The sequence below is a fragment of the Bos grunniens genome, chromosome 6 (genome assembly GCF_055505025.1).
Source record: "Bos grunniens cultivar Pamir isolate PY7600 chromosome 6, Bosgru_T2T1.0, whole genome shotgun sequence".
Taxonomy (NCBI): Eukaryota; Metazoa; Chordata; class Mammalia; order Artiodactyla; family Bovidae; genus Bos; species Bos grunniens.
The window spans coordinates 28347315-28372402 of NC_141170.1; the positions used below are offsets into that span (position 1 = coordinate 28347315).

Below are 25088 nucleotides of genomic sequence, written 5' to 3' on the forward strand. Positions count from 1 at the left end.
TCATCTAGCTAGGTATTCTGTCTTCTTTTTTTAATCAATTAGACTGATTTTCTCAATCAGTCTTCTTAAATAAGAACCCTTAAATTTTCTCAAAACACTAATCATATTCAGTTTATATTAACACACTGCCACAAATTTAGTGGCTTAAGCCAATAGATCTCATTGTCTTACAGTCCTATCGATCAGAAGTACAATGTAGGTTTCCTTGGGCTAAAAGTAAGGTGTTGACATTGGGTAAATATTAAGGTGTTGGTAAGGCTAGATTCTTTTCTGAAGGCTCTCTGGGAGAATCCATTTTCTTGTCTTCTCAAGCTTTTATAGGCCACCTACATTTCTTGGTTTATGATAACTTTCTTTGTCTCAAAGTCTTTAACTTTGGGTCAAGTCCTTCTCAGACTACAGCTCTCTGACCACAGCTGGGAACAGCTCCCTGCTTTTAAAGGCTCATGTGATTAGACTGAGTCCACTGGGCTCGTCAGAATCATCTCCCCAAATTAAGGTCTGTAAACTTAATCATATCTGCAGTGCCCCTTCTGTTACGTAAGGGACTATATCACAGGTTCCAGGAATTAGGACAAAGACATCTTTGGGGCATAGGGAGTGTGGTGGGTATTATTCAGCTTATGATGCCATTTTAATGGCATGTGTCCCATGATCAAGAACTTTAAATGATTACTTATTAATCATTAATCATTAATGTGAAGTTTATCTTCTAAGTATGATTTTGAAGATCCTTCAAACTAAATTCTAACTTATTCCCAAATAGATATCTGACACTATTGTCAGGGTGGTTTCCCTTACATATCTTTAACGTGCCATGGTTTTCTTGATTATTCTTCCATTTGAAATGTCCTACAGTCCCTCCTTTGCTTATCAAAGTCCTGTCAAGCTTCCAAGTCCAGTTAAAGTCCCAATTCCTCAGTAAAAGCTTCCCCATTGGCATGACCTTTCTCTAAATGGCTTGATATAATACTATTTAGTAACTATGGCGGACTTCTGTTGTTTGCCTGTTCAGAATTTGCTTATTCTTCCTCTAGTAATAGCTCTCTGATTTTCCTCTGCAGGGAAAAGATTCTCCCATTAGGTACAAACTCTATGGCTTTTCAAATGTATTAGTGGCCAAGGCAAGAGGTGAGGTCATGATCCCAGTTAAGTAATCAGATCCTGCCTTCCTTGACCACTTGCACCCAAGAACAAAAACAGTTGGAATTCACAACTTTTAGAAGCAGTACACTGCCAACTAAAGCACTAGAACTTCCTTGATTCTTTGGCTTTTAATTCTATCAAACCCCATATATCCTTCCCCCAAATTTATTCTTGGTTAAGCCAGAGACAATTTCAGTCTTTTTTCCCTAAAAGCCAAAGAACTGTAATTACTAACGCCTTGCATTATTCTTTATATGTCATGATAACTTCAAATTCCTCTTCTAAGTTTCTTAAAATCTACAGTACATTTAATACTTCTTTTGAATACTCTACAGTTCTTATATATTACTAGATACTAAAAAAAAGATTTTCTATAAGTATTAATTGATTGATTCATAAAGTATTAATTTTTATCATTTTTCCAGAACATGAATTATTCCTGATGACAAGTTGAGGGCCAAGAATATGATGTATTTCCCTGGTATCAACCCTGCTATCCAGAGAAAAAGACTAAACAGAAAACCATTACTCCTTTCTGACAGATGGGCTGGAAAAATCACCTTTCCACTGATATTTTTATATGCATGCCTACTGAATCACCTCAGTCCTTTCTGATTCTTTGCAACCCCATGGACTGTAGCCTGCCAGGTTCCACTGTCCATGGGATTCTCCAGGCAAGAATGCTGGAGTGAGTTGCCATACCCTTCTCCAGGGGGTCTTCTGGACCCAGGGATCTAACCTGCATCTTCTGTGGCTCCTGCATTTCTTGTAGATTCTTTACCACTGAGCCACTGGGGAAACTAATAATTTATTCATAATTCCTATATTTCCAATGAGTACAACCATGCCCTTATCCAAAGCTTTGTCACATGGCCTCCATTTAGCATTTGTTGGATCTATTAACAACTTCCTGACTCAGGAATCGAACCCAGGTCTCCTGCATTGCAGGTTGACTCTTTACCAACTGAGCCACCAGGGAAGACCTGTTAATAACACCTGCATTAAAGTACTTGGCTGTGCCTATTTTCTTAGTAGGCACAAGGCTCTGCAGGCTCATATGAAATTTTTGGAAGACTTTTCCTAAATATTTCTCTAAATTTAAATAAACTGAATATCCTTCCTTTGTTTGGCTCTGTATGTTGGGTATTTACCATTAGCTGACCAGACAGGATATTTTTAAAGGATCCGTATTTTATGTCTCCTTCTTAATGAATTCATGTTGGACCCTAATGAACAAAACAACGTCTTGCGACCATTTGAGGAGAAATATGTTCTAGAATTGACCAAAGTCAAAACCTTTGCCTACAGTTTCCTATTTTTTAAAAAAAATTGTGATATTCTATCAAAGTCTAGTCTTCTGGGAGATTTTTCCTTCTGCATAATGCCTTCAAAATGGCCAGTTCTGCAGTTTTTCCATTGTTGTACAAATTTGAGGGTAATCCTCTCTGAAACCACTTAAAAGTGAACCATTCATCACCTTCCAGAAAAGACACCAGATTTTTGACCTGAGGTACAAAAAGGATGGAGTTGAATTTAATCAAACAGGAACATGGTAGAAGAAAAAACAATAAGGGACTGTTGGTCATTGAACATGTTACCATTTTATGTCCAGTAGATATCCATTGATAGTTGTATAATGAAGTTTAGAAATCAGGGAAAATATCTAGTCAAGGAATAGTCTGTATACAAATGGCAATTAAGGGCACAAGGCTATATGAAATAAAGTAGGGATTGTATATATAGAGAAAACTCGAGGACGGCATGGCAACCCACTCCAGTGTTCTTGCCTGGAGAATCTCATAGAGGAGACTGACAGGCTTCCATCCATAGGGTCACAAAGAGTTAGACATGACTGAAGTGATTTAGCATGTATGCATATAGAGGAAAAAGTCCCAAAATTAAAAGCTTGGGTGGACTCCAGCATTTACAGATCAGTGGTGGAAGACAGAAGATATTAGGGAAGATTAAGGATGAGACTGAAAACAGGTTGACAACCAGATGAGGAGGGCACCTTGGAAGCTGAATGGGAGAAGTGTTTCAAGGAGTTCTTTTCCTTACTTAACCCTGTGGGTTCTCAGACTTTGAATAGAATCAGTCTGATGGTTTTGTGAGATCTCAAGAAATTCATTTTATAGAAATTTTTGTTTCTCCCCCACAAAATTCCAAATTAAACCTCACACTCACTCCACGTGATGGTCTGTTCTGCCGCCCCTGACATGAACCAGGTGCTAAGTCACTATAGTCATGTCTGACTCTTTGTGACCCTACGGACTGTAGCCAGCCAGGCTCCTCTGTCCATGGGATTTTCCAGGCAAGAATATTGGAATGGGTTGCCATTTCTTTCTCCAGGGGACCTTCTTGATCCACAGGTGGAACCCAAGTCTCTTATGTCTCCTGCATTGGGAGGCAGGTTCTTTAACACTAGCACCACCATGGCCAGAGCTGCAGTGTAACTGGGGATCAGAAGACCTTGTTTCTCACCCCAGCTTCATCTTTTACTACCAACTGTGACCCTGGACATATTGGTTTATCCCCTTGTAAAATGATCAAAGCTAGCTATGCCTCCCTGCCCTATCCAGAGATTATGAAGTGGTCCAAGGAGCCAATAAAAGACAAAGCATTCTATAGATTGTTGAAGCAGGTACCTCAGAAGGTGTTACTGTGACAGAGGTTCAGAGGATCAATGTTTCCTGCTGTGTGGTGGTGTGTGTGCTTGATCATGTCCTACTCTTTGCAACCTTGTGGTCTATAGCCCACCAGGCTCCTCTGTCCATGGAATCTTCCAGGCAAAAATACTGGAGTGGGATCCCTACTCCAGGGAATCTTCCAGACCTAGGGATTGAATCTGTGTCTCCCACATCTCCTGCATTAGCAGGCAGACTCTTTACCACTGAGCCACCTGGGAAGGCCTGGGAAAACCCAAACTTTTGGTTGGCAGATGCTGAGGAAATCATGGGACATGCTTCTGTCTGATGCACCCTTTCAAAAGTTATTTCTCAGTAGGATATTTATTCTTCTTAGAAATGGTTATTGGGCTATAGTTGTTTCACAATTTCGTGTTAGTTTCTGCTGCACAACGAAGTCAATCAGCCATATGTGTACATATATGCCTCTCTCTTGGACCTTCCTGCCACCCCCCATTCCACCCAGCAAGGTCATCACAGAGCAGTGAGCTGACTTGTGCATGCTATACAGCAAGTACTCTCTAAGAATATTCTTTTAAAATATACTAACAGCTAGAATTTTATAATTAATGGAATTCCTTACATTTCAAAGAAATTCTTCATTATGGTAGGCCATAATCTGTGATAAATTTACATAGTGCTTTCCCAAACTAAAACCAATGTCTTTAAACACATTATAGTCCTGTCACTGCTTTTAAGCCCGTTAATGTAGTATGGAAAAACAAAAGAGACTACATCAATCAGTGACATTTTTAATGCAAGGTGTTTCATGCATTTTTATTTTTCAATTTTGTTTTTTCCAGTTTCCAACAAAAAATAAATAAAAATTAATAATATCCTGTGAAGTATCTATAGTCTCCTTCAATATCTTAAGGTACACAATTATCAAAGCTGATATGGAACACAAACAAATTGATACAATTCAGTACTCTGATAAAATTCATTGTCAAATAAGTTACTTTAAACTGCATGTGATACAACTTTATGTTCTACAGCATCTTTAATATAAACTGTATACCAAAATGGCTCTTCAAACGTAAAAAGTGCAATTACAGAGTGCAAAAAAAGCAGAGAGAAATTCACTATCTTACATTTAACCTCATCCAACTTGAATAACAGGCATGTGTTAGATAAAATTATTCTTCAGTCAAAACATTAAAATTTACTCAAGCAACACTGTTTATATAAAGGTTGTTACTCCCCTTTTCCCCATAGGAATAAGAGTAGACAAAAATCAGAAATTATTGGGCAGCAAGTTAAACACATTTTTTCCCAAAAGTCTACATACTGACTGTTGCAGCAAAAATAGCAAAATGGATCAGACATGAGTTTTTACTGAATTCAATAGAAATTAGAAGCTAATATCATGTATTTGGTACATAGAAATTGATCTGACACCTCAGGGCAGTTGAATTTAACTAATCCTCTTCTCAGGACTCAAAAATAAAAATCTGTCCTCCCAATGCACCATCTCTCTCCTTGCTTTGACTTTGGCAAAGAGATAAGAACAAAGAATGTCCAAAAGAACAGTGGCATTTGATTGTATTTTAAATATTTAATAAATTACACAAATCTTGATCATGAGGTTATCTTTAGCATCAATCTTAGACCCTCTTTGGTTATAGAGTATGTCTACTGGGTTACTGTGTGGTCTTGGTGGGAAGCCACAAACTAGGTATTTATGCATTGGTTTGCATTTAGTCTCAATACATTAGACATAGATAGATCTTTCTAGAAATATATATAGTGAGAAATTTGTAAAATAAGGAAGATAGACTAAATATGAGCCAAATTTTTCTGTTTGTAAGAAACATGAGCTAATGGCAATGGTTTTTTAATGTTTGCCCAGCATTATCTTCATTAAAACATTTTAAAAATTAATTTTCACCCATAAAACCAATCTGTGTCCTATCTTTTTTATTATTTAATATCAAATTATAAATAAAAATTTAACTTTTACAGGGGCTAGTTTTTAATCTTTATTTAAGCATCCTTAAATAAAGATTTAACATCCCAAACCACTTACAATTAATTATGTAATATGAATTGAAATGCTCAAGATAAACCAATATGACTCCCTTTTGTAACAAAATAAATGGATTTCAGATGATTTCTTGGTTCATCAATAATTTTTTTTAAGCAATCAATATTACTCAAAATAAGCAGACCTCCCTTACATACAGTAGATGTCAATAAGGATGTGTAGGATTAAAAACATATCCTTACACAGCACATTTGACTTCAGCTATATTAATGGGAAACAGAAACATGCTTTTAGATCTCTTTAGACTATATATAGAATAACTGTCTTATATTATACTTTAAAATAACACTTAGTCCATCAAATTTTGGACTCTGATTTAACTGTAGAATTCTTTAGCAAAGTTCATATAGAAATAAATACTCTTCAAAAAAGAAGCACAAATTTTGGCTTCATGTGTGGATTTTTTTTATTAGTTCATGAGCAACAGTTACCTAGCATAAATGTACTGAAAAAAAAAAAGGACATTGGGAAGCTATACATAAAATTACATAAAAGATGGTAAAAGTTTTCTCAATTCATTTTCTTAAGGAAAATCTATTAGATCAGCAGTCCCCAACCTTTTTGGCTCCAGGGACGGGTTTTGTGGAAGACAATTTTTCCATGCACCAGGGAGAAGTGAGTGATGGGGAGAGGCTGTAAATACAGATGAAGCTTTGCTTGCTTGCCTGCCACTCACCTCCAGATGTGTGGCCCATTCCTAGCCAGCTGTGGACTGGGAGCAGTCTGTGGCCCCTGTATTAGATGGATGACTAATATCCACAGGAGTTGTGAATGGGCATAGAGAATGGCGCACCTTCCTTCCAGGCAGTAAACAGTGAGAATGTGTGAGTGGAGGGAGCAGAGGGTGTAGTGTTTAGCTCAAGATCTATATTTGCTTCTCCCCAGTTCCCATAGCATTAGTGTTTCAATACGTGGCACAGTGGTGCCAACTCAGACACCAAACTCTGATATAGTCAAACCAATTATCATTGATTCGAGGAGTAGAAAAATACATTAAATTGGTTTGACCATATTTTTGGCTTATAGAAATCTGTCACGTGCTGACACTTTCTAAACAACGAACTGGGCATTGTTCACTCCTATGCATTGTACACCAGGCAAAAAAGTTTTCAGTAAAGCATTTAGCCCAGGAAAGGATTTCTTACAAAAATATCCACTTTCCTTTTATATTAAATATTTTGTGTACATTATACATTAGCAATCTGTTAAAAATAAAACAAAAATAAAAACTTTTCTTAGCATATGAAAAAATACATCATTGTTGACTTAACATATGACCCCACATAAATATTATTAATAAAATAGGAATATTAACATAACCAGGCATGCAGTGCATTCCTGCCCATAAGCTTAATGGCACCATTCAGACTTGCGGCAATGCCGGATCCCCTGAGGTCACTCTTTCATATTCTTTCTTGGGTTCTTTACTTTTTCGATTTCTGTACCTAGAAATATTCAGAAATGAAATCATTAGCACTGTAGTTAACAATAATAAGAGCAAAATATGATAACATATTTGGCAAAATTAATACAATTATGTAAAGTTTAAAAAAAAAAAAAAAAGAAACAAATACTTGGACTCTAAAGGCACTTAAGCATGGTGCTTCCAAAATGACACAGGTAACCAGGTTTAGGTTGAAGCTGAGAAAAGAGGGAGGGGGCAAGGAGTAGTTTCCCTGGACAAATAAATTCGGGAGGAAATGGTGAAATGCAGTTAAAGAACTCCTCAGAGGCTTTCAGATGGTCATGAAAATTGTAAAATTCCAGGAGAGCATGTGACCACATTTAGTCCTGGACTGTTATCATTTTTTTCTTTTTCTCTGTCTTCCCTTCCCTTTTTCTTCCTTCTTTCCTTATTACAAATAAGAAAAAAAGTGCAAATACTTTGAATATCCCTATTATATTCTACCTATCATGTTAATGTAATGTTATCACCAATAAAAATAAAAATAACTAACATTTATCAGGCAATTACTACGTGACTGACAATGTTTTAAGTGATATATATTCATTTTTTATTTTATCCTTACACTTAGCATTATCATCCCCATTCTACAGATGAAAAAAGTAAAGTACAAATGGATTACATAACCTGGCAAGTTCTCCTAGCTAGGATTCATAAATCTAGTGGTTCAGAATCTTCATTCACTCATTCATTAAAGCTGTCTACCTAATATTTTGAGTTCATTTTCTACCCATTTTGAAGATGAATCATGTAGACTTAAGGAAACTGCATAATGTTTTTGCTTACTTGAAAAACACGATTAGGAAAACCTTTGTTTAGCCTTGATCTGGCTACTTGTCAACTAGACAAGCCAGGGCATGTCAATTCCCTCTCTGGGTCTCACTTTCTCATCTTTAGAAAAGAAAGGATTGTAGTTAAAGACCTTTCAGGTGTGTTTCAGGTGTAATAATATTCAGTTATGTGATCATAACTAATTAAAAAGATATTAAAATTTGATGAATACTTAGAAGTAAACACAGATCAAATAAATTTAATCTTGTAAAAGTAACATTTTTGGAGCTTCAAAAGTAGAAGTGCATTATTTTCAGCAAAAATAAAATAAAATTCACTCAAATGTACGCTGAAAAATTTGCAGCCCTTCCAAAATAAGGAGGATTTCATGGAGACATTTTAAAGGCAGCTACTATTAAGTAGGGCTTCCCAGGTGGCACGGTGGTAAAGAGCCAGCCTGCCAATGCAGGAAACGCAAGAGATTCCGTTTTGATTCCTGGATCAGGATGTTCCCTTGCAGTAGGAAATGACAACCCACTCCAGTATTCTTGAGTGGAAAAGTCCATCGACAGAGGAGCTGGCAAGCTATAGTCCATGGGGTCTCAAAGAGTTGGATAAGACTGAACACACACACTATTTAAGTTATACTATTCCTGATACTAACCTTAAAAAACAGTCAATCTGATATACGCTCAAAAGTTTCAATGCCCACTCAGTTGTCAGTATATATAAGTACAGCACTGTACACAGATGGAGTGTTGAAGATGGAATTTTAAGGGACTGGCATGAACCAATTTTTAAAAGTAAGCTCTTACAATTATCTGGACACTCGTTTCTACTAGTCTGCCTTAAATTTTAAGATCCTAAGCCTCTGGGGTTATTAGTTTACAAAGTATATTTTATGAAATACAAACTTCAATCTAATAAATTGAATACAAGTGGCTAAATTTAACATTGGCATGATGCCTTATGATTTACTTTTGCATGTTTTATACTCAATACTGATAATAATCCTGTCATTAACGTAGAATAAGGATTTCTATTTGTATTTTATAAAGGAGGGAACTGATACTCTTAGTTTAAGTTGTATAAGGTCACAGAGGTAATAAATAACAGATCCCAAAACAGAGTCAAGTCCAGGTGTTCTGCTGCTGAAACTTTCTTAAAAATATCTTTAGTGCAGTCTGTCTTTTCCCACTAAATAATACTTTGCCATATTTTTACCCAGTTTGTGTGTCTTGTATAAAGGTAATTTACAAAGGAAGAGTGTTAAAAAACAAAAACACTGGCTTACCATCTGCAGAAGTAGTATATAGAACCAGCAACTATGACAAGGAACAAGATAACAAGAATCACAGTCAAAGCCACATATTCTTTGCTCAGAGGTTTTTGGACGGTTAAAAAGAAATGCTCACACCGGACACCAGTGTAACCTACTTCACACCTAAAGGACAATGGAAGAGAAAGATCAATTATTTTAAAAAGCAATCTTGGTTCTGAATTAATCTCATAAGAGGTCATCTCACACTATAAAGCAAGATATCAACAAGGTCTGCCAAAAGTTGTAAAGATGAATTCAAAGACTGACCCGAAAGCTGGCCCAACTTTGATAAAAGAGCCCCATGAAGCTCTCAAATCGCAACTGTTATATTAAAATGATAGTCTTATTCAGCTGCCAATGTGGCTGACAATGGTGTTTTGTATGTTGTGTGGGTTTGAGGTGCTTTTTGTCTAAATCAGTGGAGTCAATGCTTGTAACAATAGCTGACATACAAGTCCAGTGAAAAGATTAAAAGTTGACCTGCTATTGTGGTAAGTGTGAGAGGAAGGTATCTGAAGCCCTCCCCATTCCACACCCCTGAAGTATCTGTATAATCTGATAACTACCATTTGTTCTACTCTTTGTTCCCCAACTTAAAAGAGGTGGCACTAGTGGTAAAGAACCTTCCTGCCAGTGCAGGAGGTATAAGAGAGCTGGGCTCGATCCCTGGGTCAGGAAGACCCCCTGGAGAAGGGAATGGCTACCCACTCCGGTATTCTTGCCTGGAGAATCCCATGGACAGAGGAGCCTGGTGGGCTACAGCCCATAGGGTCACAAAGAGTCAGACACAACTGAAGCGACTTAGCACACAGAGCACAGCTTAAAAGAAAAAATAAAGTTTATAATAGTAAATATAAATTGCATGCTAATAATACTAAAAACTGCAGCCCATGGAAATAATAGAGTACTTATTAAGAAGATAAGAAAGAGAGACAATATGGGTTTTTAAGATATTGTTTGTTTGTGTTTGGCACATTACCTGCAGTAATTTTCACTCATGTCTACCAGGTAGATGCACTGTCCATGCAAACAGTAGCCATTCATGTCAGCACTACACTTTGTTATTGACACTTGAGCCACACGTGGATTATCTTCAGTTTGAACTGTGAAAGAAACGCCAAGTGGAATGTATTCTGTTACTTTCTTCGAAATAGTATCATCCTTTCATAATCGTAACCATTCTCAGGCATTTGTGGACAAAAAGTCACTTTAGTTATCATACTCTCTAGAGCAATAAGCAAAACACTGGATTCCCAAAGGAAAATGGACTAAACAAAACAAAATAAAAACTGGGAATAAAATTCCCAAAAGACAATGTTTAAGGTTAGAAAAGGTAAGTTGAAGGCACACACGAAAAATCATAATACTTTACGGTTATTCACTTATCCAAATAAGGTTGTCTAATTTTTTCAAATAATTCTGACATTTGCAAGCTGAATCCATTAATTAATTTAAGACAGCTTAAATCTATAGAGGGTTTTAAGCCAACAAGGCTTGTTTTGGTGTGCATTCTCTGGTAGCTCAGTCGGTAAAGGATCCGCCTGCAATGCAGGAGACTAGGGTTTGATCCCTGGGTCAGGAAGATCCCCTGGAGAAGGAAATGGCAACCCACTCAAGTATTCTTGCCTGGAAAGTCCCATGGAAGAACCTGACAGGCTACAGTCCATTGGGTCAAAAGAATCAGACATGACTTATGACTAAACCACCACCCCAAACCCAAAATCAAAGTCTCTAATGATAAGAGCTGAACGTGACCTAAACAAACCCTGACTTATAAATGCCTTGGTTACACAAATACAACCATGAAAACAGTAGCCTCTTTAGAATAGCGCTACAACCTACACATAACATTTACTTTATAATTTTTTATTAAGAGCTTTTTTTTTTAAACAGTTTATTTACTTTTTTGGCCGTGTGGCATGTGGGATCTTAGTTCCCAAACCAGGGACTGAACCCATGCCCCCTGCAGTTGAAGCATACAGTCTTAACCATTGGACCACCAAGGAATCCCTAGAATGTTTCAATTACTAAAATTTGAAGAAAGTGAAAGTGAAGTTGTTCAGTCATGTCTGACTCTTTGCGACTCCATGGACCGTAGCCTACCAGGCTCCGCAGTCCATGGGATTTTCCAGGCAAGAATACTGGACTGGGGTGCCATTTCCTTCTCCAGGGGATCTTCCCAACCCAGGGATTGAACCTGGGTCTGCTGCATTGCAGACAGACACTTTATCATCTGAGCCACTAGGGAAGACCTAAAATTTGAAGAGTCTATATGAAATAATCAAACAAGGCATCTTGACTTTATACTCTTGTTCAAATAGCCAAAAATAGGGAGCGAGGCAGACCAAACCCCTAGAGTATAATGAGGAAGGATAAGAAAAGAGGTGTACTACTCTGGTTACTCAGGATAACTCTGAACTCAATAACTCAGACTGAATATAAAGCAGATCTCTCCTGAACCACAGTCAGAGTCCCCTGGGGTCCAAAGATACGACAATGCACCACTCATCTGTGTGCATGTATGCTAAGTTGCTTCAGTCCTGTCTGGCTCTTTGTGAGGCTATGGACCATAGCCCGTCAGGTTCCTCTGTCCTTGGGATTTCCCAGGCAAGAATACTGGAGGGGCTTGTCATGCCCTTCTCCAGGGGATCTTCCCTACCCAGGGATCAAACCCACATCTCTTACATCTCCTGCATTGGCAGGCTACTTTTTCACCACTAGTGCCACCTAAGCACAGTATTTGGCATGTATTAAGTACTCTATAGATATTTTCTGAATGATTGCTGTAACTCAAAATACAGGACATCATTTGTTCCTTTTACAAAAAACAACAACGAAATACTTTATCTACTGTGTACAAAGCTCAAATTTGCCTGTTTTGCCTGGGATCCAACCTCTCCCAGTAGTTTCGTAGCAAAGTTCTGAAATGATCAAAGGGAATCTGATTTTCTTTTTTCCCTCTCTTTAAGATCAAATTTTCACATACAACTAGATATCCAGGCCCTCTGCCTCCAGTTACTCCTTTATATAATTTTTCCAGATCATTGAGTTCTTTTGTTAATAGAGCAGCTATTCGCCTCTCTTTTCCCCACTATCTCATATTTATAGTCTTTAAGTTTACATTTCTGTTAAGAATGCATAATTATTTGATGCAACATTGACAAAGCTGGGCTTACCTAATGCTGTGCAGTTATCTCCCGACTCTCCTGGGATACATGAAGGAATCACAGTTGTACTGAAGACTGCTTGAAGAAGATAGAAAACTATTTATGGAGAAAAATAAAATATATAACTGATGCTTCAAGAAAGAAACTCTGACCAGATTTCCACATAATTACAATATTTGCAGATTTCTTTTGATTATTTCAATAATTTGATCCCTCTAAACCCTGAAAGAAAATAATTCATGGAAACAGGCATATCACTGAAAATAAATGAACACCCAGCTCTGTGTCCCATGGTAAAAGCCATGGCATTACATTCAGAGTTACAAACATGACCTGCTCTAAACATTTCACAGTAACCTTTTCAAAGACTTGGTTTTACCATCTGATTTCTTAAGAAGCTTAGCAATTGGAAAATTTCCACCGTTTTACTTCATGATGTGTTCAGAGCAATGCTCCAAAGTAGAACCTATCACAAAGAAGGCTTCAAATAAAACTCAGCTTCTATTTATGGTCACAATGAAATAGGACTCTCAACTGAAGATACATCAGTTGTTGATTTAAGTACCTAAGGTACTCTTTGTATTACACATGAAAATATTAATAGATTTTAATGCACAATATGTAATCTAAGTAAAGTCAGAACATATCTTATCCAATATGGGAAGGGATACACATGCTGCATGAACCATACTGAGCCTTAGAATACAGCTTCTGTCATCCAATAAGAGATTAACAAGGTGTTTCACTGTGTGTCTCCCCTGAAAAGATAAATGTTGGGGGACTGGCACCAGGATGTTGCAAGAAGTTTGTGAATTGCATGGAAAGAATAGGAAGAATCCTTTTAATTGTAGGAAAGTTTACTGAAGAGAATTTTACTCTTCTTCTTAGGAGTATTTGCTCTTTAATCACTCGTTCCAGGTTATATGTGTAACTGTTATATAATAAACATTATTGGTGTTGGTGGTAGTAGTTGGCAGCAGTTGACATTTCTTGACCATGTACTATGTGTGGGCATATAGATTTTTTATGGTCTGAGCCATGAGGGAAGCCCCAAGAATACTGGAGTGGGTAGCCACTTTCTTCTCCAGGGGTCTTCCTGACCCAGGGATCGAACCTGAGTATCCAGCATCACAGTACGATTCTTTACCATCTGAGTCACCAGGGAAGCCCATCCTTACCTATACTATCTCTTAATCCACTCAGTGACTCTTTGAAGAAGATATTACTGTTCTCCCGACTAGCCATTTGAGAAGAGTGAGGCATAAAGAGTTTAAGTAACTTTCTTCAGAGTACACAGCAATGTTGTTCTTTGCCCACATTACAGAATTTGGAAACAGGCAATAACACTAAAGTATAATGGACATTACAGGGAATGAACTCAGCTAAATATAACTGAAGCAGAGTATTTAATGCCATAAAGAGGCAACAAAGTATGGTTGGAAAGGCAATCCTGGGAGAAAACCTGAGCTATGCAATTAATGGACAAATTAATTAAATTCTCTGGATCTCAATTTTACCAAATTATAGAGTTTGGGGGAGAATTAAATGAAATGGGACTCATGAATGTTCCATGCCATTCAACAGCTAGCTTGTTTTGAGAAGTAGTATATGTGGATAGTGCCCTCTACTGGTCTATAACAAGGTTATAAATCTCTCTGTATTTTGGTATTTTAAAGGATAATTATTCCATATAATAAAGAATTTTATTTTTTCACAATCAGAGGAGGTGTGTACATGTTAAGCAAATTGAGTATGATTTGAGTAAAACATAAGCATCAGAGTTTGTAATTTCTTAATGTTTCAAACTCGACACTGATAATAATCCTCTGAAGTGGTTATATTAACCTCAATAACTGCAGTGTAGTTAAATTAAATGTCTTATCCAAGACCAATTATCTAGAGATTATAGAAGATAAGGGTTAGGAGTACATCTTATGACATCGACTCTCATAACTTTTCATTGACTTGAAAATATCTTTTGGAAAGTTTAGAACTATCACCTCCTTGCTCCATATTTCTCCTACAATATAAATGATACTTTGATTGTCCTTACAGGAAAAAAAAAAATCTTTCTTAAATGACAAAAAAATGGCTAAAATTTGGATTCTACTGTCAGTTGAACAGAGATGGAAAAGGATAACTGTCCACACATTTTTTCAGGGGTGAATTAGCTAGAGTTTTATCCAAGCCAATATCATTCTACTTCTCGATATAATTTTGCCATAAACTTTCACTCATAAAGAATTACTTCCTTTAATTTATACAATCTGCTCAAGATAAGCTGGAGTTTCAAATGTGTGTTTTTACATCCCTGACATTCCTATTCCTCCACGGCTCTTCAACTGATGTGAGGAGATCTTATCGATTCTCCTACTGCAAAAGGGCCAGCCAGGTCCACTGTGCAAATGTACATTTCTCTGCAAAGGATGGTTTCTTCGCTCTTTGCAGAAATCAGACACTAGCCTTTCCTGTTCAGAACTGCTTACAAATGCAACCTGCGACTATTATAATAAAATCCAGCTAATTGCTCTGAGGTGTTGCTTATTAGTTGTTGTTGGTTTTTTTTTTTCTCAAAAGTTTTTTCATATTGTTAGTTTTTCCACTGTTGGAAACTTTGTTCCAGTTGGTCAAGCCACAAGTGAAATATTTGTCTTTGTGAATTAAAGAATGTTCAGGGCAGGGCGTGCCTCCACAAAAACTGGGCTGTTCTAACCTGTGACGCTCCCTTGGACATAGTCCATCTCTCAGGATGGTTTCTATGAGACTTGGTACATTAATCCCACATCCGGGTATTTTATAGATGGAATTGTAAATGATTTTAAATGTAGTTCTCAAATGACAGTGTTAGATTACACTTTAATCACAGATATATGTAGCCAATGAACTACTGTGTTCAGTTCTTGTAAGTGCTCAGTCGTGGTTGACTCTCTGCAACCCCATGGACTGTAGCCGGCCAGGCTCCTCTGTCCATGGAATTTTCCAGGCCAGAATACTGGAGTGGGTTGCAGTTTCCTTCTCCAGGGGGACCCAGAGATAAGACACGCATCTTTTGTGTCTCCTGCTCTGGCATGCAGATTCTTTACCACTAGCACCACTTGGGAAGAATTACCAAAACTGGTTCTTAATGAACTACCAAAATTGGTTCTAAATCATGTGTTCATCCACACAGCTCTATTGCTTCAAAACTGGTTTTCAAGCTTTCCTCAACCTCATATTTAGCCCAGGGCCTTGCAAAATGGGGTAAAGGAATAGTGGGAAGCGATCAAAAGATTGAAAAAGTTAACCCATGTAGAATTTTAACATCCAGCATTCATATCCAATTATAAATCACTACTCATTAAAGTCATGCAGGGATACATGCTGAAGTCCTATCTGTATATTTCCTTAATCTTTCAGTTTTTCATGACTTTAGTGCTAATTGAACATAATGATCTTTCTCTAGGTCAATTGCAAATCTTATATTTGAATTTTTGATCTTGACCATGGGTCCCTGCTGAGAAAACATAACCCTATGGTATTATTTGGATATAGAGTTTGGATAATGTCAGCAAACAGATTGGTGGCCAGCCCTACATTGGTAACTACCATACAGAGGAATTCTACGCTAAATGGTAATTTGTAAACACAAAATTAGCCATTGGAACTTCTATGTCAATAATGTTAAGAAAACAAAACTGTCTTTGGAGCCCATTATTTCTGTCCAATTTCCAAATGGGTTTCAGGAATTTAAAGCTCGCCTATTCATCTACCTTCACCTTTCAGAGATTTGTTTCAGTGAAATCTCAAATGTGCCAGCAGGAAGTGGCACTGGTGACTCACAGGATACAAATCACCTCTACTCTGTGAGTCAGGGCCGAGCCTACACCTTACACAATACTGGGGACAGCTCGTGGGAGAGGTTGAGTGCCCTCGCTCCAGTGGGGGGTGGGGGGGCACTAAATGTCCTGGGCCCTGGGGCATTAAGTGAAAAGTGCGTGCCTGACAGTCAGAAGGAATGCTAAAGGTAGAAAATGTCCTTTTTTTTTTGCATACGGTGTCTTTTGTCCTTGCTTCCTTCTGGCCACACTGAGGGGCCATCTAGATGGAGACTGAGATTTGGTGACTGGTTAACCAAGCCTATTCTGCAATCATCAACTGCAATTCTCAGAGATAAAATGACTCTCCTGAATAACAATCAAGTCAAATACAAATGACCCAAAATAAAATGAGATGGGTTACAGAATGAAAGGAATGCACCTTATTTTCCTAATTTAACCTTTTCGGATATTTAGACCAGAACAGCCAACTCATTATGAATCACAGTAATTGCCCAGCCCAAACAGGCAGCAAAATCCTCTTTGCTCACACTTCTGCTTGGTCACATGCCTACCTACTCACAAAACTGTTAGTTTTCTACTTTCTTCCAGGGCAGTCTGTAATTTTAGGATTTGTCTTTAACATACTAGGCTTGTTAGGTCTTGTATACTTTCTTTCAAGGAGTGAATATGCCTTCATCATTTCCAGATGTCTTTTTGTCTTAAATGCCACTATTAGATAAAGTTAAAATAACTGTAAGCTCTGTTATCACATCAGACACTGAAAAGCACTACTGAAAGACTTTCTAGTAACAGCCTATTTCTCAGAAAACAGCATATGTAATAGTATATACATATCATAATGTATATCTATATAGCATAAACCTTGCTTCCTGCCAGCAATCATTTTCTTTCTACAGCTTTTAATGTTAACTTTACCACTAAGCATCATTTAAAAATAAATGTAAAAGCCAACAGTAACTATTTAGATAAAAACAGGATAACAGAATGAAACCAGAGGTTGATATAATGACAGGTTACAAATAAGTCTTGAATTTTGAATTTCAAATACAGCCATAAGATCTTCTTTGTAAAGTATCAAGAGAAGATGTAATAAGCCATAGTTTTCAGTTCAGAGACATTAAATAACTCTTCAAATCTGTGGCAATAATTTCTAAATCATACTTCAAAATGCTCATATATTTTGGTTATCATACAATACTATACTTAAAACTATTCAAATCAAGAAGTGTGTGTCAAAATATGAAACTAGAGCTTATTTTATCATAAAAATGGATTTTAAAGCTGTCTATCTTATTCATAATGGAAATGTTCTCATAATATAGGAGAAGGCATATCCATTACTGTATAAAGTATACAATTTTTACTAATCTGGGTGTTTTGAAATTTTGTGACTAAGAGCTCTAAATATGGAATGTGCAACCTCTAAAACCAAAGATTCATCTCTAGGGTATTATTTCAAATTATCTATTGAAAATGTATTTTTTTCTTCAAGATAATATTTCATGGAAGATCCTTTCAGCACCTTTTCTATCTTTACCCCCTTCCATCTTGCTTCTTACATGTATCCCCATTGATTCAATTCAGAAATTTGAATTACTATTACATTATTGTCTCAAAAGAAAAATCTTCTAAAGGAGAAACAGTTTGGATAAGTGTGTGCCATTTGCCTTTTCTTCCTTCTTTACGGTCATATTGTGGCCTACAACTTTGAAAACTTAGCATTTTTAGAAGCATACTATTGTTATTATTCATTCTTTACAGAACCTCATTGCCAAAAATGAATTTGCAAAAAGATAGTGTTTTCATCAGTATGCCTCAAAAAAAAAAAAAAAAAGAAAGAAAGAAAGAAAAGAGGAGAAAACAAGTACATAAAATATAATTTTAAAAGCCTTAAGGCTAATTACATTTCATTCCAAGAATCTGTGTGATGCACTTAGCATAATGGGAGCTGCTAAGAAATTTTATTTTGTGAAAATATATTTTTTGGTTAACACTGGAGACTTCAACTTTTGTGCAAAGCATATGTGCATCCTTAGCATAACCAAAGGGTGGGAAGGGCTTAATTACACGTGATAAACGAGAGGGAAGGAAAGCAACTTAACTTATACTAACTTTTTAGTAATTATCTGTTTCTAATAATATTTGTTCAACAAATGTCTACCAAGAGTCTTCTATATGCATGATACTGAACAAGATGCTGAAAAGTAAACTGATGCAAAGGGCATAGCTTCTGTTCTAACTATAGGCTAGATCCCAGGTGGTGGTGAGGGAAGGAGGAATTTCATAGATGATACCATGTTTCTGACCAGAAAATACCATGGAAGGTGGTGCCATTACAAGAGTAGATAACACAGGCAGGACAGCAGGTTTGTGGTACTGTTTGTAGCTAGTAGACATGACGGGGGACATAACGAATGAAGGAATCTGGGTTTGCAGTTCATATATCATTTATTTATATTTATGAGGTACCTGGGAAAAAAGATCTTGAGTAAAAGAATAGGAATGGAATTGACAGGATCTATTTGAAAGTCTTATGAGGAAATACTACCTTCAAAAGATAGAAGTCATTCAAATGTTCCAAAGGAAAAAGTATGGAATGGAAAATCATAGAACTTCAGAAATAGGTGACAAGGAGTGGATAGAAATGACCAAAGAAATTGGAGGAAAAAGGAAAGTTCAGTCTTGCGGGAGTCAAGAGAACAGAATTATGAAAGGGGGCATGGGGTGGTTAGCAATGCAATGATTGGAGAGAGAATGAATGACTCCATCATAAACAAGATTCATCATTATTCAGGGAAAATGGTGTTAAAATCGGCAATAAAACTTGCTAAGTTGATTTTTTTTTAACATTAGAATTGCTTTTATATCTGCAATGAGCTTACCATTAACATGAATTTTATTTGTCTTAGTAACTTAAGCACTGATTATTCGAACTGCAACTTACGAGCGGCAATGTTTCTTAGCAATGGAAAACATCAGCTGGTGCTTCTCACCCTGGAGTAATTTTGCCAACCAGAGACATTTAGCAACGTTGGAAATAGTTTGGGTTGTCACAACCAGAGCTGCTCCTGACATCTAGTGGGTACAGATCAGGATTGCTGCTAAATGCCCTGCAATGCACAGAACAGTCCACAACAAAGAACCATCCAGTCCATAGTGTAAATAGACCCAAGGCTGGAAAATCCTCCCGGCAGATCCGTGAGGTATGGAGAGAGTTCTAGCTCAGATACTGCTTATCTCTCTGCAGCTAGGTTACCTTATCTTTGAAAATATCACCGGGGAGCAGGGTGGAGTAGGAGAGAGAGAATTTAGATTAGAATACGTTTTCTTGCTGATTATCCATCATTCAGTCATATCATTGCCCTATTTCCTTCCCTCTCTCTCTCTCTCTCTCACACACATACACATATACACATATCCATCCACACACACACAGTGCTGATACACTTAAATTTTGTTAGGCGTACTGTCATTGAATACAGACTACACTGAGACAGAAATGGGGAAAACAAGGAAGAAAAGGTGTTCAACTTTACTATTAAACAGAATTGGATTTTCAAAAACTATTGTTCAGCCAAAATATTTGACTTTGCAAGCACATTTTCAAAGAACAGCTGTCTGAGTCAAAACAGAGTGCTAAGAACCCTAAATAGAGTACCATTCTCATCATCCCTCCAATGATAGTCATTGACTGGTTAACATAAGTCTGTTACAATGTGAATGATAAAAGCTGAGCATCAGTAAGGAAAGACAGGGCCAGATACACACTTACAGTGTGATGAGAAAAGAGTAGGATAGGAGGATTCAGAGAGAAACAAAGGGGTGGGGGGGGGGGAGCGGGCAGATGGCACCGTTATTTTCCAGTGGTGAGAGAAAGATGCAGGGAGGTATCAGAGAAGGCCTGATATTTTTCTTCAATCTTAAAGGATGAGTAGAACTTTCACCAAAAGTGAAGTGAGTTGGGAGCATCCACAGTAGATGGTACACCATATTTTAAAAAGGAGCCTTACATGCTGTGTAATGCCTTTTAAAGTGAGTCTTGTCATTTATAAACTGGGAAAAACAATGCCTCTCCTGGCTAAAAGGGAGTTACAAAGATCAAATGAGGCATTTTCCTAAAAGAAAAACTTGCTACTACTGATAACAATGCTGACTTTAAAACTGTTTCTCATTATTTTTAATATTATGATATTTATAATATCCATATACAGTAACCTAACAGCATAGTTATTACAATCTCCATTTTATAGATGAGAAAACTGAAGCTCAAGGAGGAATACATCTTTCCAAAAGTATGAAATAAAAGAAGCAGGATGTGAAACCTATGTTCTATATACTATGTCTCAATGCAAAACTGTAAAGTATGACACACACATGTGTGTACAGAAAATTATACATATATGCATTTACACATACATATGAGAAAGAGAGACTTTTACCCTTATCCTGAGGATTTTCAAAAATATTTGTGTTTCACTTACTTTCATGCCTCAAGTTTAAAATTCAGGCTTTTTGACCTAAATAATTGAGCTAACTTTTTTTCTGGACAATTATCAAGCTGTCTTGGGTATTATTAACAGTATCCTAGTTAATGCTTTAACCTAGAATGCCAGTGAACCTTTATTTGCCCTGAAACCAGACATCCAGCCTTAACATAAACTGCATCGCCAGAGGACACTGGATCATTTTCCAAAGGTTCCAGTATTGCCGTACCAAGGCAATGGCTGTCAGGGTGCTTCTCCCTGAGGAGCTGGCCTATTACAGCTTTGGGGAGTCTTCCCATTGTCTTCTGAAGGAATGTTTCCAACAGCAGTTGCAGCCATGGAAATTTGCATAGGCCTATATTCAGAGTGAAGACTGACAGATGAGGAGACCACACCTACATTTACAGTCCCTTCAAAGAGGATTTCTTACATGACATTTGCATCTCCCGGATGATCATTCACCAGGAAATTGGAGATTCCTGGGCAAAAATGAACATTCTTGAAGACATTCAAATTCAAGTTTTCCAAAGTGACTATGGGACCACTGCACTTTTTTTATAAAACCAAATAGGTAGGTCTATTTTCTCACTGTTAATAAAGTATGCTGTAGATTCCAGCTAGATCTCTTGTCAACACTACATTCAATTCACAATATTGTGAATGATCCAGGGAATAAAAAGAATGTGGGTTTCCTTCTCCTTGACTGCTTTACTTAACATACGTCTAGGAAACTATAAAAATAGAAACAAAGGTCTCAGTCAACTGACGTCAATGATTGCTTCATAATAAAGTCATTTCCTGGGTATTAAAAATGCTGAATATAGGTTAAGTAAAAATGTAACATATCTGAGCAGAGCTTAAAGAAATAATCTCATCTTTTTTGTGCCTGGTTTCTTGAGTGATACCATCAGGTACCATTTTTGCACATACGCCAGTGCCCATAACAGGTCCTAAGCTCTGCAGCAACCCCCACGCTACTCTAGGACTTCTCTATTAGAACCAGTTACTTTATTATGCTCCTGATAACTAACTCTGAAAACCTCTGGCTCTTTACACATTGACCCAGAATGACCTTGACATTTGCTGTCTCTAAGTCCTTGTAAGGTATCTGACATCACTGAGCCTTGGTTTCTCCATTTGTCAAACTGGGCTAATCATCTCTACCTCATGCAGTTATTTTAAGGAGTAAAGGATACATGGAAAACACCTCACACACAACATGGTTAGTTCACAGGAGGCATCTGCCTTCCCAGAGCCTGGATTTGGGTCTCAGGGCTGAACCACACACCCCAATTACCCAAGTTGCTTATATGGCAAGATGATGCGGAAGGCAGCTAGGGTGCCTGGGTCAAAATCCAGACCGGAGAGGCCTGTCATCGTGTTTCTGCCCGTGATGTGTCATCTCAGGCTGTGCCAACACCAGGCAGCTCATAAACTCTCAGGGTCAAAAGGAAAGCTCTAAGGCAAGCCATTGCCTCACTGAGATCTATGCTTCTCAGATTTCAAGAAAGAATGTTTATTCTGTCAATTCTCTATCATTGTGCAATGAAGTATGGATAAATTGTCTTGGAGCTGTCATTCAGGAGCATGCTCAAAAGCCCATCTAGGTATCCTTGAACATGTTTGATTTTTAGATCAAGAGACCCTGAACATTAATTGCAGACTCAATATAAAATGTTTTCCTTTTTATTTGGGAACCATCAATATCAAATATTTATCAAATGTAAAAGTGACCAAATGATTGTGGGGTGTGTATAGCAATTTAAATCTGCATGTGTTGGAGGCAGAAGATTCAAATGAAAGTGTCTGTATTTTTTTTCCACAGACATAAATACATATAAATTCCACACACAAAAAAAGGCAATAATAAACTGCTGAAAACTCGAATGAATGTCTCTTTTTCTTGAAGGATAAATATTTGGGAAAAGTATTTCTACATAATCTTTAGTTTAGGGGGGAAATGGCAATTTCAGACAGAACAGTTGGCCTTGCCTTTTTCCATGTGCTTTGGAATAAGACTATTGGACTTGCATACTTGAATAGAGTGTAGAGATATGATACAGAACTTCAAACAGGAACTTTCCTAGTGGCAGAGAAATACCTAAACAAACTGGGAAAACAGAAACTGGCCGAGCTCATTTAGAAATGGGCTTGGCAGCTGATGAAATAGGTGAACTATAATTAAGTAATGCAATAAAGGAGTTAAGCATTTTTATGACAACAAAAACACACAACACATAAGCTAAGTGGGTAGTAACCAGGATATTCATAGGATCTTGATGTCTCAAATTAGAATACTCAATGAGTGGCCCAAAACAGACACTTGCATTGTTCAAAGCAACCTTATAGGTAGGGGAAATTTAAAAAAAAAGTGTTAAGCTATTCTGACCTCTAGGTTGACATCTAACTCTAGGAAGACTTCATAACAAAGATAGCAAAGCCACATTATTTACTGAGAAACTCCTAGGAAGTTATTCTTAAAAGTTTTGGTAGAAACCACAGATCCAGTTCCCACCTGTGTTCTTGAACTTGGACGAGTTAGTTACAAGTATGCGTAGTATGCATGTCATTAGGTCTTCTAACCCCTAAGATAAGGTGTGTCGAAATAATAATTTAACTGTCACATCCTGCACAGGTAGAGTTAGGGGAATTCGCCTCATTGCAATCCCAGAAATAACGCGAGATTGGCAACCTTTATTTCCTTAGGAAAATTTTCATAACAGCTCCAAACTCTTCTTGAAGTTTAGGAAATAGCATTATTTTTTTTTTCAATACCAGTAAAGTTACATAAGGATTTTTTCCCCCTCTGTCCACCCCCCCCAAAAAAAAAAAACACACCTGAATTATCTCAAATAAGAAGACATGCATTAAAGTACGCTCAGCCACTACAGGCTGCGTGTGTGTGTTGTGTGTTCAGTCGGGTCCACTACAGGCCACAGAGTGCAATTAACAGCAAGTGATGAGCGCGCGGCCCGGGAGTAGGGGGGAGGGGGTAGGGGGACCGGAAGCGGCAGGGCCCGCGTGTCCCTGCAGCTCCAGGTGAGCAAGCAGCGTTTCCACTCGTGGAGTCCGGAGCTTCCGCGAAGCCGGCGCCGGCACACGCCAGCACCCCAGAAAGCTGAAGCCCGCTTTATGTAGAAAACTGAAGGCCAGGCGGGAGGAAACCGCTTTTCTTTCCCAAAAGTCTTTTATAGGCGCGGGTCTAGTCCCTACTCCCGCCTCCTGTCCCCACCCTCACCCCAGTTTTCCCTTGTCTTTGGATTTTTTTAGAACTGTCAGATTTTCCCAAGGGCGCGGGGAGGCGGGGTAGGGGTAGGGGTGGGAATCTTTTCAACTTTTTATTTCTCCCAATACGGAGCTGTATTAATTCACGCAGAACACACAGCCCAAGTTCCTTGATCAGCAAAAGGCATACTGAACACCGATCCCCTCTCCCCTACCCCATCCCATTCCAGCCGCAGCGGGAGGGAAGGGCCGGACTCCCCGCCGAAGGAGAGACCTGGTTGGAAATGGAGGACCCTGGAGTCAGGTGGAAAGTGACAACTGCCCCCCGGGCCGCCCGAGTCTCGTCCTCTGCGTCGGGAAGGGGCGGGGGACTCACCCAGGACGAGCAGCAGCGTGGGGACCTGGCGGGCGCGGCGCGGCTCCATCCTTCTCGCGGTGAGCGTGTGTCGGGGCGCGGGGACACGGGGGCTCCGGCGGGCTGCGGGAGGGGTCCGGCTGGGCTGCGGCGGCGGCGGCTGGAGCTACGGGGGACCACGCGTCTCTCGGACACCCGGCCTGTGTCTGGCAAGTGAGCTCCACGGCCGCGCGCTGCGACCTTTATTAGTCTGGGGAGGGGCCTGAGTACTCCCTAGCGAGCGGGGTGAGGTACAAAGTGCCCGCAGTTTCATAATCGGCCCGGGGGAGGAGTGGCCGGAGGACGGTCCGGATGTCATCCTCCCGCTCTGAACACCTGAGAGTGACCGAGGAATGAGAAAATGCCCTTCTCGTGAGCCGGGGACTACTCCCCAAACTTTTCCATCTCCCTCCCTGGCTCATGCGGGAGGAGATGGGGAGCGTGGACCAGTAGGGTTGGTTTGTGGGGTCACCTGCCGGATGGTGGGTGGTTTGGGTTGCTCTGGACGACGGGCGTTAGCTTGAGTCAGTCAGTTTCTCGGCCAGGGCTGGAGCTCCTAGTTCGTGCTT

At 38.5% G+C, this 25088-nt stretch overlaps 1 protein-coding gene across 2 annotated transcripts; it reads right to left on the reverse strand.

Moving 5' to 3' along the window:
- Positions 1–4574: 4574 nt before the first annotated feature.
- Positions 4575–24720, reverse strand: EREG (epiregulin). 2 transcript variants are annotated; one of them, XM_086405407.1, is made up of 5 exons: positions 24502–24720; positions 12608–12694; positions 10411–10534; positions 9405–9554; positions 4575–7319 (listed from the first exon to the last, which is right to left on the reverse strand). In XM_086405407.1, exons 1-5 carry the CDS (start codon positions 24548–24550, stop codon positions 7238–7240), a joined length of 492 nt encoding a protein of 163 aa, XP_086261533.1. In that variant the 5' UTR covers positions 24551–24720; the 3' UTR covers positions 4575–7237. The 2 variants fall into 2 exon arrangements, with proteins under 2 accessions (XP_086261533.1, XP_086261534.1); XM_086405408.1 differs by having other exon boundaries at positions 12608–12673; positions 24502–24693.
- Positions 24721–25088: the final 368 nt, after the last annotated feature.